The sequence below is a fragment of the Hyla sarda genome, chromosome 3, assembly GCF_029499605.1.
Source record: "Hyla sarda isolate aHylSar1 chromosome 3, aHylSar1.hap1, whole genome shotgun sequence".
In the NCBI taxonomy this organism is placed as follows: Eukaryota; Metazoa; Chordata; class Amphibia; order Anura; family Hylidae; genus Hyla; species Hyla sarda.
The window spans coordinates 240,936,237-240,951,935 of NC_079191.1; the positions used below are offsets into that span (position 1 = coordinate 240,936,237).

Sequence of the window (15,699 nt, forward strand, 5' to 3'; positions counted from 1 at the left end):
TTTCTATAGAAATTATGAACATTGCAGAGTGCTGAGCAGAGCACGCAATGATGGAAAGAATGAATAGAGCACTCTTTCAATTTGTTTGGGGGGGAATTTTCCTTTGTTCCCATGGAATGAGGGTCCCAGTGGTTAGATTTTTAAAACACTTTTAACTCATGTAAATAGGCATGCCAACTTACCTTATCAAAATTATGAATACACATAAACAGTGTAGATTCTTCCAATTTAAAAACCTAGCATGTTTCGACAGATCAAAAAACCATTCAGCCCATCTAGTCTGTCCAATAATCTGAATACTATGAATAGTCAGTCCCTGGCCCTATCTCATATCAAGAATAGCTCTATGCTTATCCCATGCATGCTTCAAATTTTTCACTGTATTTGCAGTTACCACTTTTACTGAATTTTGACATGGTTGGACTGTAAATATATTATGCTAGTTTAACATTTCCAGTGAAGAAGGGTGAGCAGGGGTGTTGAAATAAAAAAAAAAAACTACTTGTCCAAGTGACTAAAACGGAGCACAATCTACTTGTCCCTCATGACAATCCACTTGTCCTAGTACATAAAATAATTTCAACCAAAATAGTATGTAAATAAGGTCTTTATTAATAGAAACTTAATAGGCAGACCAGTATGTCATCCCATCAGGTCGATAGGGCCCCTGCTAAATAAGTCTGCCCCATTAAATATAATAGTCCCCTCTTCAGGTAGGTATGTCCCTTTATCAGGTAGGTATGTCCCCTCATCAGGTAGGCAGGCACATAGGGCTCCCCTAGTATATAAATAGGGCCCAAGATATATATGTCCCCCCCCCCCCCAGTTGGTAAAAAGGTAGAGCTCTCAGACAGAGCCCCAGATAGAAATTAACCCACTAGGTAGAGCTCCCACAGTAGGTAGACAGGCCCCAATTAGATATGACTCCCATCAGGTAGGCAGGTAGGGATCCCATTTAAACAATTATACCCCCCAAGTCAGAGCTTTCCAAACTTTTCATGGTGACGCCCTTGGATAGTTTGGTGACACACTCCTTGCTATACTGCCAGTTGCATGCATCACGTTACGCATCGACAATGTAGTACCAGTATCCGCATTAGAAATGTGGCTGCTACCATCCTGTGCCAGTTCATCCCCCCCCCCCTTTTATAACGCCCTGTGCCATATCTTCCCCCCCTGATCCTCTCCTGTGCCATTTTATCCCCCCCCCCACCCCCGATCCCCCTGTGCCATTACATTCCCCCCTCTGATGCTCCCTGTGCCATTACATTACCTCCCCCTGGGCCATTATATTTTAGCTCCCTCCCTCCCCCTGTGCCATTATATTTTAGCCCCCCACCTCCCCTCTGTGCCATAATATTTCAGCCCCCCTCCCCTCCGCCATTATATGTCAGCCCCCTTCCCCTCCGCTCCACCATTATATTTCACCCCCCCCCCTTCCCTCCGCCATTCTATTTCAGCCCCCCTCCCCTCTTGTGCTACATCATACACTGATTCACCAAACCCCCTCCCTTCCCTCTCTGATCCCCTGCTATTACCTGTCCTCCGCCCCCATGTGCACTCCGGCAGGCTCAGGGGCTCGGCGTTTTTTTTAAGTTGCTGGACCGCATCCTCAGTCTTGACGGAGGTGCGCGCGATGAGTGGCATCATTGCACGTGCCTACGCCTGGACGCCGACATCCTGCGTGACATGATATAGGCTGCAGCATACAGCTGCAGTCTCTAGGAATTTAGTGACATGGCAAGAATGATTTCCCCGTTATATGTGACTTCCTCAGGTATTTAGCCCTTCTTGCCTGAAGAATTCACCTGCCCGACACCTGGAGCTGCATGTCCTGGGCGTCGGGCGATACAATTTCCACATCCTGTATTGTGTTGCTTTATATGTACAAAATTACCCCATTATAGTATCATGAGCTTTCGGTCATATAAGATTCAGCTACAGTATACAGCCATATGAAATTTGACAGGTAACTTTGATATTTAGAAAATCCTTATTAGGTATGGCATGCTGATAACAACAAATGTCCTTAGGTTTAGCATGTACACTTAAAACCTCCTAATATATATGCTAAACTTTTCCCTAGGAGAACATTACCATACAGAGGTCAAACAAGTGTTGGTATACATTAGTATATAGCAAAAAAAAGAGTGTATGCAATAGTGTTGTAGACTAATTATTTTATAACTTTAGAAGAAGTATCGTGGAAAGAAGTATCATGGAAAAAAAACTTATCCCCTATACAAAGGATAGGGGATAAGTTTTATATCGCGGGGGGTCCGAGCGTGGGGGCCCCCCGCAATCTCCTGTTTGAAACCACGGCTCTCCTTCCCAGCGGCGCGTCACAATCCCCGCCTGAAGTGGGGGCCGCCATGCCTCCTCTATATATCGCTATGGGAGAGCCGAAGATTGCCGAATGGCTCTCCCATAGAGCTATATGAAGGAGGTGTGGCAGCCCCCGCTTCAGGCGAGGGTTGTGACGTGCCGCTGTGATGGAGAGCTGGGGCTCCAAACAGGAGATCGCAGGGGTCCGAGCGCTGATATATGATACTTCTCTTTTAAAACTCCTGACATACACCTCTGACCAAAGGCCAAACATGATGTGGCTGAATAGCCACAATATTCTGTAACACAGTAGGAAGCTTGGGCCATGATGGAAGGACCATGCCAGGCTCTACCTCTTCATAGTGATATGATACTGCAATGTTGTTTTGAAACTATATACAGTAAAAAAAAATACAGGCCTGGAATATAATTTTAGTGTGATTGCATTATTGTGCAATTATTCCTCCTCTGCTGTTGGTTACATCAAAGTTTGAGAGCACGACATGCCATAAGAGTAATTGCTGTTGAACTGAACTTGAGATATTGCATCTGGCAACAATGACTTTTCGCCATGTGAAATGCTATGAGCACAGCAGGAGAAAAGGAACAGAGAAACAAGCCCCTTAAAGACATCTGGGCGTCAAATGCTCAGCATGATGCAAATAGGCTGTTGTTGGAATACAAGAATGTTGTTCTTGTACATTTCTCTACAAAATGTAAGATCATCTGCTGACCAGCACACATTGTCAGTGATGGTTATGCTCAGTATAGAAAGGAATGCCATTATTTATACAAGTACAGCAGATAATGCATTTTCATACACATATTTATTACAGTGCATTAATACCCCTTTACTTTTTTACAGCTTGTTTTTCCTCATAAGTCTGCACTTAATACTCCACAGTGAGTGTGTGGGGGGGGGGGGGGGGTGGATAATCTTATTAAGGGGTTTGCAAAGGGACAAGCAGGATCAGATTATGATGTCTTTCTCTCACTCCCTGCATGTAAGTGACAGCTCAAAGATGGAAACTTCTCTATATAGCTAATGAATGATATTTAGACAAATAAGTTGGTGAGAGGGAAAAGATGCGCTATTGGTTTAGTTCCCCGGAATACCCCTTTAATGTTATCATTTTGGTATATTGAGTGCAGAGTGATTAAAAACATTGGTATTTTTATTTTTTTTAGCAGAGGACCGCAATATAACCAAATTTAAAAAAGTGTTCCATAACACATTTTGCTTTTTCATACATAACTACTTTCAAATGGATATGGAAAGTACATTTTAATTGGAAAATCCCACAAATTTTGATGTGTTGTACCGATAACTTATTGTCTATGTCAGACAAAAATGGAATTCTACAAAGCTACAAAGTGTATTGCAAGATCCTGACCCCCAAACATATCACAGAGCAAAAATGTCAATGAAAACAACCTATGAAAGTTATACGGGTGTGGAGAAAACATAAAAGGGTGTGCCCCGATAACCTGCTGGTTGACATGATTTGCCCATTTAGAACTGCTGTTAACATACAGTACATGGAATGTATAATGTGTTTAAGCTTTTGGACCCCCCGCAATCAGGCATATAGGATAGGGAATATTGGCTATGGCTGCAGTACTCCTTTAACTGTTGCCTGGGCAATTGTACAGCCAACAGTTATCTTATATGTATGGCTACCTTTACTTTACTATCCCTCTTATTAGATTTGTACCGTGGTAGGGATTTTGTCAATAACATTATATATCACAGTTCTGTAACCACAGTAATCTCTTTCTGATCAAGTTATCAAGACTAATGTCCTTATCATAAAAAAACTTGTCAGGTAAAGCGCATGGATGAGTGCTGCTCTCCCCAGCTCACTGCAGGAGATAGATTTTATAGTAAGTCTTTGGAACTTATCTCCTGCTGTAAACTTTTCCTGGCTCTTTCAATAACTGGTGTTGGTCCACTCAGACCCCAACCCATTAGAAAAAGTCTGTTAAATGACAGGACATCTTAAACTGTGAGGGCGCAATAATATTTGCATGCCAGTGTCTGATGTTTGCAATTGGGAGATCATGGGTGCCTATAACTTGCAGTTTCATGCACCCCCATTAACAGTTATGGCAATAACATTTTGATAATGCGAGGGGTGCTTTTTGTCATGTATAATATAGAGCCTGGGTATAATGGAGGTAAGGCTACATTCACATCACGATTTTGCAATCCGTTTTTCCCCAAGTGGCACCGAGTGGCCATTCAGGGATCTTGGTGGGGTTTTGAAAATTTCACAGTGCGGCTCAGGGTTTTTTATATAGTCAGCCGGCCGAGGATCGCGGCGCAATGCCACCCGCTTCCCCGGCAGGAGCCATCTCTTCTACTACAGCTCCCATCATGGAACAGACACTGTCCATGATGGGAGCAGTAGTAAGATGGACTGCTCCTGCTGGGGTAGCGGGCAGCATTGCGCTGCTATCCTTGGCTAGCCGGCTATATGAAAAACCCTGAGCTGCCCTGTAGAATTTTTTAAACCCCGCCGAGAGCCTTGAATGACTAGTCGGTGCTGGCCATTTAGGGCTCCAGGCGTGGTATTTGAATATAAAGTTGTGGACATGAAATATACATCGTTGGCGAGCAGAGCCTACCACCTGCTCCCCTGGTTAATAACTCATGATTGCAGCAGATCTCAGAAGTGAAACTCTATTCAATCAATCCCTCAGCCCCAACATGAAACACTCTGTTCCATGATGGGAGTAGTAGTACAAGTTCTGCTGTAGTCTCCCCAGCCGCCCGTAGACTCCCACAACACTACTGCTCCTATCATGGAAAAGAGGCTGTTCCATGATGAGAATAGCAGTAGTACTGCAGCACTATAGGAGTCCCTGGTGGCTGCGGAGTAAAATGTAAAAAAAAAAAAAAGTACAGGACCATGCACAAAACCATGGTAGACGCAAGAAAACTTAAAAAAAACTACACATACAAAATTTTACACAACTGGATACACCTAGTTGTGTACGTTTTTGTATGATAGGTCAATGTATACGTTTTTCTATATGGTTGCATATGGTTTTCAAATTGAAAATGTATACTGCAACAGTATAGCAAAACCGTGATATGAATGTACCCTAAGGCTAAGTTTCTACTAAGTTTCTACCACTTTGGTGTATTTTTTTTTTTTTTTTTTGGTACCCAAAATTTGTTGGGCACCAAAAAAAAAAAAAGGATGCAGTAGTGATGGAAAAATATATTATTTTACGAAATTTATATTTTTTATAACAAAATTTTAATACATTTTTAATAAAGTGTGTGTTTTACTTTTTTTTCTCTCTTTTTTGAATTTTTTTAGGTAGTACTACTACTCCCAGCATGGAACAGACGGGTCCATGATGGGAGTAGTAGTACCTGTACTAATAGACATATCGCCCCAGGTGTCAGCCGTGACACCCGATGCGATCATCCACAATGTAGCAGAGATGTAGAGCGGCTCTATACAGAGCTCGCATCTCTGCACTATACTCTGGCCAGTGATGTGAATAGAAATTCATATCGCTCATTCATATTTTCCGCCCAGAGTAGGGATTGGTCAGATGGTCGCAGCCAATCACCGCTCTCAGAGGGAAATATGTTCTATATTTCCGGAGTATAGTGCAGAGATGTGAGCGCTGTATAGAGCCGATCCACATCTTTGCAATAGAAAGGACGATCACAGCGGATGTCAGGAGTGACACCCGCTGTGATCTTTCCTTAACAGCAGGTACTACTACTTCCATCATAGAGCACTCTCTGTTTCATGTTGGGAGCAGTAGTTCCTGCAGTTAAGGAAAGATCACAGCTGATGTCACTTCTGACACCCGCAGTGATCCTCCTGTATAATGTATAGATGTGGCTTGCCGCTCTTCTATGGTCCCCTGCACTGATGTATATATACACCTTTTCATATTTCCCACAGAGTTTTGATTGGCTGGAACCATCTGGCCAATCACAGCTCTCTGCGGGAAATATGAATAGGTGTATATACACGTCAGTGCAGGGGACCATAGAAGAGCGGCCGGCCGCATCTATAAATTATACAGAAGGATCGCAACAGAACCCGAGGCGATCTGTCAGTTAGTACAGGTACTACTAATCCCATCATGGAACAGTGTGTGTTCCATGCTGGGAGAAGTAGTACCACCTAAAAAATTAAGAATAAAAAGTGAAAAACACACACACACACTACATTTTTCTTATTGTCGGCTATATTTTTAGTGCCCTGCGCGCCCTCATAAATTCATTCCTGTTTAAAAATGAATAAAAATTTTGTTGGAAAAAATTGTATTTAACAAAATGTATCTTTTTTATATCGCTACTGTATATTTTTTTATTATAATTTTTTTTTTAATGGTACCATACGAAATTTATTAAAAAAAGGTATCTCCATCACTTTTTTTGGATCGCTAAAGTACAAAAGAGAATAAAAACCACCTGAAAAAACGCTAAAGTTAAAACCCACATGGCGTTTTTCTTGGCGTGTTTTTACTCTCATAGACTTCTATGGGAGAAAAACGCCACGATTTCAGGGAAAAAAACGCCAGTGGCTCAACATGCTGCGATTTTGCAAAACCGCCAAGGAGCTGAAAAATGCCAAAAAAGAGTGAAAAAACACCAAAAGGATAAAAAAAATGTCAAACTGAAAAACGCCAAGTGGAAATTTTTTTTTACGATTTCTCATTGATTTACAGCTAACATCTGGCCGCAGCGTTTTTTGGCCGAAAAAATGCCAATGCGGCAGAATTGGCATTTTTCTTGGTGTTTTTCCCAAAAAAATAAAATAAAACAAGTAGAAACTTAGCCTAAGAGAGACTAGTGCATCTGTATTGTTTGCGCAAGGAGGAATGTTGTTACAGTTTCAGCAACTCATTCATGAGTTTCCTTCTCAGCTGTGAAGTTAGTCTGCCATCTTCTGGTGATGAAAAGCACAGACCTAGCATTGTTACAGCACATGGTTTTGTGATTTGTGTATACTGAGAATTAACTACATTTTTACATATTTTCCATTCTATACCAGTCAGTCTTCGGTCACTCCTGTTTTTTTTTTGTTTTTTTAAGGATAATCTTATAGTGGGACATTTATCAAGGGATTTAGAGTTCTTTTTTTTCTTACAAAAGTTGCACAAAAAGTCGTATGTGCGCTTAAGCAATTTTTTGTGCACCTTTTGTGGGTGTGCATAAAGTTACAAATAGCCCTTCCTAAGCAACCTACAGTTTTCACTTTGCAGTGGTTGGGAATTTATGAAGTGCAAATGTCGCACGTAAGCAAAAAAAAAAAGGTGCAAACCCCCTTCAAAAAGTCACATGTCAAAGCCAGGTCAGACCTGGCTTACAAAACTTGCTTTTCGCAGCATTTCTAAAAAGTGACACAAAAAGTTGCAGCTGTGACTTTTGTGCGACTTATTGTGAAGCTCCACTCCCCAGCCACCCGCCCGAATCTACCTCCCGCCCGCTAGCTGTTGCAAGACTACAAATCCCAGCATGTCATCTCTGTAAGGGCATGCTGGGAGTTGTAGTCTTAGCGGGCAGGTAGTATATGCAGGCGGGTGAGCAGGGAGCAGAGCTGGCTCACAGAAATGAGTCGGCCAGCTCTGCTCCCTGGCCACCCGCCTGCATCTCCCATCCGCCCACATCTCCCACCTGCCAGCATCTTCCACATGCCCTCTAGCTGTTGCAAGACTACAACTGCCAGCATGACCTTAGTGTGAGAACATGCTGGGAGTTGTAGTTGCAACTGTTAGCGGGCGGATGTCCGGCGAGCCATTTTAAATCCAGGATGCCTTCAGCTTTTGCTAAACTACAACTCCCATTACATTATGGGAGTTGAAGTTTAGGAACACGGTGCCTCCAGCTGTTACTTAATTATAACTCCCATCACGGGAGTTGTAGTTTAGGAACAACGAGACTCCAGCTGGTTCTTAAAACTTAAAAACCTATTCCAAAAAACACTCCCCCACAACCATTTTATTAATAGTAAACAAAACAAATGCAGGTCATTTTCATAGTCCACCGAATCCGAAGTAGTAGTTTGCATACACGGATCTGAAATAAAATGGAGAAAAAAAAGCACTAAAAATTAGACAGTACATTTATGGCACTCTCCCCTGAGGAGAATGCCTGTAAAGCAGGTTTTGCAAATAGGGAGCCTCCAGCTGTTGTAAATTACAACTCCCATCATTCCCAAACAGCCAAACACAGAACTCGCTTACCAAAGCAACAATGATAAATGTCCCCCATAAAGTTTCTGTACAGCTAATATAAACTTGTGATGGAACCGAGGTAAATTTATTAAGTTTGGTGTATAAATAATATGACTCATGAACTAATATGTATAATGCTCCATGTTCTGGCACACAGAGGAGGTCAAGTACCCCATTAGTAGGCTCTAATAGGACGTATGAACAGGGGTTGTCATGGCAAGACAACCCTGTGATATGTTACTGCCAGCTCATCTTCAGTGTCCATATTTCTTTTTATTATGTTTTTTACCTATAAATAGAAGTAATATAGAATTTCTTATTTCATTCACAGTTTTTATTGGACTTATGTTGTGATCACCACGAGTTCAACATTCCTTTTTATCTTTTCTGAATGTCCTTTCAGTCATCAGAACTCTATAGAACACCCTCCAGGCTAAACTATTGTTTTTCAGTAGGTCAGCATGACTGGTAAAAAAAATATTGCTTGATGTGACCAACAAGTGGCTATCATGTGACCAGACAGTTGCGTTTTTACTCAGTGGCCTCCAGCACTGTCATACATTAAAATGCACTAGTAAATAGTAACATAGAGGCTTTAAAACAAGTCTCATGTGATCAATGGAATTTCCATACAAAGCATAATTATATTTTTAGTTGTCTTGCTGCTTATAAAACAGTGTATACAAATTTTAAAAAGAAATTTATTTATGCTTTTCATAAGTTTTCTAACTTACTGTATTTCACTGTTACTGCATAGCAGCATTGCTGTATATTTGTTAATAAAATTGGTTCTTTTTTCCCACAGCATTGGTGAACTCCTTATCAATGGGAATGATATTCTTCTGTTCCCCTGTTGTCAGCATATTTACGGACATGTTCGGATGTCGAAAGACCGCAGTTGTTGGTGCTGGAATTGCGATTATTGGCCTTCTTTCAAGTTCTTTTGTCAAGTAAGCTCTTTGTTGTTTGTCAGCCAAACAGATCATAGCTGTCATGTTTTAGTAAACATAATAGAATAAGTCATTTGATTGACTGGAAGCACATCAATATTCTGTTTGCAATGGTTTTCAGGGAAAAGATGGGAATCCCTGTATAGTTACTGTGATTTCTCCTGACTTCTAAGATTTCACCTCAGTCACCATATTGAAAATTAAAATGCTAGATTGGTTCTTACAAGCTTCATAAGGCTAGGTTTCCAATAAAAACGCCCATTCTGCCGCATGGTGTTTTTTTGTGCAAGTCAATAGTTAACTGCAAAATTCCGGATGCACTTGGCGTCTTTCAGTTTGGCGTTTTTTTTTTTTTCCTTTTGGCGTTTTTGGGCTCCTTGTCAGTTTTTAACCCCTTCCCGCTATTGGACGTATGCATACGTCCAGGCGAACTACACGTTACTGCAAATGGACGTATGCATACGTCCAAGCGATCTCCTGCTCTGCCGCGGGCAGCGCAGGAGATCGCGGGTGGGACTCAGCTGTCAATCACAGCCGGAGTCCCACCGCAGCTGCCGGGGCCGCGATCGCGCCGGTCCCGGCAGCATTAACCCCATAGATGCCGTGATCAGTTCTGATCACGGCATCTATGGTGTTTGCAGGGGGAGCGCTCTCCCCCTGCCCATCAACGGCGGCACCGCGATAAAATAAGGGGGATCGGGGGTGTCCAAGACACCCTCGATCCCCCTTGAAGAGATAGGAGTGAGGTGGCAGGGTTGCCACCCCTCCAATCCCTGCTATTGATCGGCGGAGCGACCGACCAATAGCAGACTGGGGGCGGGGGGGTTAAAGTTCGGTTCCCCCCGCTATGCCCACCCATCGGTGTCCGGGCACAGCGGGGGGAACCGTGTAATAGCGGCGGCAGCGGTGGTCACTTACCCGGCGGAGGCTGTGATCATGGCGGCGGTGGAGGTGAGTATGGCGCCGCGTGTCCGGGAGTCTGTTGCCTAGCAACATCTGCAGGGCGACAGTTTAGAGAGAGGTCTCTAAACTGTGGCCCTCCAGATGTTGCAAAACTACAACTCCCACCATGCCTTGACAGCTGTTTGCTGTGCTGGCATGCTGGGACTTGTAGTTTTGCAAGACGGGGCTCAGGCTAGAGATCACTGACAGTGGTCTCTAAACTGTAGCCCTCCAGATGTTACAAAACTACAACTCCCAGCATGCCCAGACAGCAGTTTGGTGTCTTAGCATGCTGAGATTTGTAGTTTTGCAACATCTGGAGGGCCACAGTTTAGAGACCACTGTCAGTGATCTCTAGCCTGAACCCCTCTAAATCTTGCAAAACTACAACTCCCAGCATTCAGGAACCGCAAATGGCTGTCTCGGCATGCTGAGAGTTGTACTTGCGTGCCTCCAGCTGTTGCATAACTACATCTCCCAGCATTCCCTTTGGCAATCAGTACATGCTGAGAGTTGTAGTTCTGCAACAGCTGGAGGCACACTGGTTGGGAAATACCGAGTTAGGTAATAGGTTCTATTACCTAACTCAGTATTTTCCAACCAGTGTGCCTCCAGCTGTTGCAAAACTACAACTCCCAGCATGCACGTTCTGTCAGTGCATGCTGGGAGTTGTAGTTTTGCCCCCCCCCCCCCCCCCCCCCTCCCATGTGAATGTACAGGTTACATTCACACTGGTGGCGGATTACAGTGAGTTCCCCGCTTCAAGTTTGAGCTGCAGCCGCAGCTCAAACTCCTAGCGGGAGACTCAGTGTAATCCGCCGTCAGTGTGAATGTAACCTAAAAACACTACACTACACTAACATAAAATAAAGAGTAAAGCACTACATATACACACGTACACTGCCCCCCCCTACCACCCCCCCTTCCCCCCCAAGAAAAATTAAAAACGTATCCTACAGCAGTGTTTCCAAAACGGAGCCTCCAGCTGTAGCAAAACAAAAACTCCCAGCATTTCCGGACAGCCATTGACTGTCCAAGCATGCTGGGAGTTTAGCAACAGCTGGAGGCACCCTGTTTGGGAATCACTGGTGTAGAATACCCCTATGTCCACCCCTATGCAAATCCCTAATTTAGGCCTCAAATGCGCATGGCGCTCTCACTTTGGAGCCCTGTCGTATTTCAAGGCAACAGAATAGGGCCACATATGGGGTATCGCCGTACTCGGGAGAAATTGCCTAACAAATTTTGGGGGGCTTTTTCTCCTTTTACCCCTTATGAAAAGGTAAAGTTGGGGTCTACACCAGCATGTTAGTGTAAAAAAAAACATTTTTGTACACTAACATACTGGTGTTGCCCCATACTTTAAAATTTCACAAGCGGTAAAAGAAAAAAAGCCTCCAAAATTTGTAACGCAATTTCTCCTGAGTACGGAGATACCCCATATGTGGGCGCAAAGTGTTCTGGGGGCGCACAACAAGGCTCAGAAGGGAGAGTGCACCATGTAAATTTGAGGTCTAAATTGGTGATTTGCACAGGGGTGGCTGATTTTACAGCGGTTCTGACATAAGTGCAAAACAATAAATACCCACATGTGACCCCATTTTGGAAACTACACCCCTCACAGAATGTAATAAAGCGTGCAGTGATCATTTACACCCCACAGGTGTCTGACAGATCTTTGAAACAGGGGTCTGTGAAAATGAAAAATAAAATTTTTAATTTGCACAGCCCACTGTTCCAAAGATCCGTCAAATGCCAGTGGGGTGTAAATTCTCCCTGCACCCCTTATTACCTTCCGTGAGGGGTGTAGTTTTAAAAATGGGGTCACATGTGGGGGGGTCCACTGTTCTGGCACCACAGGGGGCTTTGGAAATGCACATGGCCAAATTCTCTCTCCAAAAGCTCAATTATGCTCCTTCTCTTCTGAGCATTGTAGTTCGTCCCCAGTGCAATTCACGTCCACTTATGGGGTATTTCCATACTCAGAAGAGATGGGGTGACAAATTTTGGGGAGTATTTTCTGCTATTATCCCTTGTAAAAATGTAAAATTTGGGGGAAAACAAGCATTTTAGTGTAAAAAAAAAAAATTTTTTTTTACATATGCAAAAGTCGTGAAACACCTGTGGGGTATTAAGGTTCACTTTACCCCTTGTTACGTTCCCCAAGGGGTCTAGTTTCCAAAATGGTATGCCATGTGGGTTTTTATTCTGTCCTGGCACCATAGGGGCTTCCTAAATGCGGCATGCCCCCAGAGCAAAATTTGCTTCCAAAAAGCCAAATGTGACTCCTTCTTTTCTGAGACCTGTAGTGCGCCAGCAGAGCACTTTTCATCCCCATATTGGGTGTTTTCTGAATCGGGAGAAATTGGGCTTCAAATTTTGGGGGGTATTTTCTGCTATTATCTTTTTTAAAAATGTAAAATTTTTGCTAAACCAAGCATTTTTGGTAAAAAAAAACATTTTTTTTTTACATATGCAAAAGTCGTGAAACACCTGTGGGGTATTAAGGTTCACTTTATCCCTTGTTACGTTCCTCAAGGGGTCTAGTTTCCAAAATGGTATGCCATGTGTTTTTTTTTTGCTGTCCTGGCACCATAGGGGCTTCCTAAATGCAACATGCCCCCCGAGTAAAATTTGCTCTCAAAAAGCCAAATATGACTCCTTCTCTTCTGAGCATTGTAGTTCGCTCGTAGTGCACTTCAGGTCAACTTATGGGGTACTTCCATACTCAGAAGAGATGGGGTTACAAATTTTGGGGGGTATTTTCTGCTATTAACCCTTGCAAAAATGTGAATTATTATCATTTTTTTACATATGCAAAAGTCATGAAACACCTGTGGGGTAATAAGGCTCACTTAATTCCTTGTTACGTTCCCCAAGGGATCTAGTTTCCAAAATGGTATGGCATGTGTTTTTTTTTTTTTTTTTGCTGTTTTGGCACCATAGGGGCTTCCTAAATGCAACATGCCCCACAAAAACCATTTCAGAAAAACATACTCTCCAAAATCCCCTTGTTGCTCCTTCGCTTCTGAGCCCTCTACTGCGCCCGCCGAACAATTTACATAGACATATGAGGTATTTCCTTACTCGAGAGAAATTGGGCTACAAATTTAAGTATAAATTTTATCCTTTTACCCCTTGTAAAAATTCAAAAATTGGGTCTACAAGAACATGCGAGTGTAAAAAATGAAGATTTTGAATTTTCTCCTTCACTTTGCTGCTTTTCCTGTGAAACACCTAAAGGGTTAAAACACTTACTGAATGTCATTTTGAATACTTTGGGGGGTGCAGTTTTTGTAATGGGGTCATTTACTAATATGAAGACCCTTCAAATCCACTTCAAACCTGAACTGGTCCATGAAAAATAGCGAGTTTGAAAATTTTGTGAAAAATTGTAAAATTGCTGCTGAACTTTGAAGCCCTCTGGTGTCTTCCAAAAGTAAAAACACGTACATTTTATGATGCAAACATAAAGTAGACATATTATATATGTGAATCCCAAAAAAAAGAATACAGCAGAGAGCTTCAAAGTTAGAAAAATGCAAAAATGCTAAATTTTCAATTTTTTCATCAAATTTGGGGATTTTTCACCAAGAAAGGATGCAAGTTACCACAAAAATTTACCACTATGTTAAAGTAGAATATGTCACGAAAAAACAATCTCGGAATCAGATTGATAAGTAAAAGCATTCCAGAGTTATTAATGTTTAAAGTGACAGTGGTCAGATGTGCAAAAAAGGGCTGCGTCCTAGAAGTGAAAATGGGCTGTGTCCTTAAGGGGTTAAAAACGACCGCTTGTTGAGACTTTGGCGTTTTTTCGGGAAAATCTTGGTGTTTTCCTCCCATAGAAGTCTATGGGAGTGAAAAAACGCCAATAACAACGCCATGTGAGTTTTAAAGGAGTAGTCCGGCGTGCACTTTTTTCATTTTATCCCATCCGGGCTGCAAAATAAAAGAAAACACACTTTCTCTTACCTGCCAATGAGCCCCCGGAGCTCCGGTACACTCTGGTACAGGCGTTCGGTCCCCGGGCTGTATTCTTCTTACTTCCTGTTAGCACAGCACGTCACACGGAGCTTCAGCCTATCACCGGCCGCAGCGATGTCCTGCCTTGGCCAGTGATAGGCTGAAGCTCCGTGCGACGTGCCAGGCTAACAGGAAGTAAGAAGAATTGAGCCCGGGGACCGAACACCTGTACCGGAGCTCCGGGGCTTGTTGGCAGGTAAGAGAAAGTGTGTTTTCTTTTATTTTGCAGCCCGGACGGGATAAAATGAAAAAAGTGCGCGCCGGACTACTCCTTTATAACCCACATGGCGTTGTTATTGGCGTTTTTTCACTCCCATAGACTGGTTTTTATTCTTTTTTTTTTTGGACTTTAGCGATCCAAAAAAGTGATGGAGATACCTTTTTAATTAACATTTCGTAGGGTACCATTAAAAAAATAATAATAAAAAAGATACAGTAGTGATGGAAAAAATTGTATTTAACGAAATGTATCTTTCTTATAACAAAATTTTTATTAATTTTTAAAAAGGGATCAATTTATGTGGGCGGCAGGGCACAAAAAATGTAGCCGACAATAATAAAAATGTAGTAATAAAAAAGTGTGTGTGTTTTTCACTTTTTTTTTAAGCATTTTTAGGTAGTACTACTACTCCTAGCATGGAACACACCGTTCCATGATGGGAGTAGTAGTACCTGTACTAATTGACAGATCGCCCATTGCAATCCTCCTGTATAATGTATAGATGCGGCCGGCCGCTCTTCTATGGTCCGTCCCCTGCACTGCCGTATATATACACCTATTCATATTTCCCGCAAAGAGCTGTGATTGGTCAGATGGTTCCAGCCAATCACAACTCTGTGTGGTAAATATGAATAGGTGTATATATACATCAGTGCAGGGGACACTAGAAGGGCGGCCAGCCACATATATACATTATACAGGAGGATCACAGCAGGTGTCAGGAGTGACACTCGCTGTGATCTGTCTATTAATGCAGATACTACAGCTCCGAGCATGGAGCAGAATGTGCTCCATGTTGGGAGCAGTAGTACCTGCAGTAAGGGACAGATCACAACAGATGTCACTTCTCCTGACACCCGCTGCGATCCTTCTGAAGTGAATGTCGGGACTCAGCTGTGCTCATGGCTACAAAGCCGGGAGAACAGCTGATGCTGAGCAGTAGATATACATCGTATATCTGTGTCAAACGCTCGCATGCGAGCATGCTAGCGAGCGTTTCCACACCCCCTCAGAATTAGCGTC

At 42.8% G+C, this 15,699-nt stretch overlaps 1 protein-coding gene across 1 annotated transcript in view; it reads left to right on the plus strand.

The window, feature by feature from the left end:
* SLC16A10 (solute carrier family 16 member 10) overlaps positions 1–15,699 on the plus strand; it is a 144,865-nt gene that overhangs the window by 114,032 nt on the left and 15,134 nt on the right. The window contains exon 2 of the mRNA XM_056566335.1: positions 9,344–9,488. Coding sequence (XP_056422310.1) covers positions 9,344–9,488 — 145 coding nt within the window. The remainder of the gene's footprint in view (positions 1–9,343; positions 9,489–15,699) is intronic.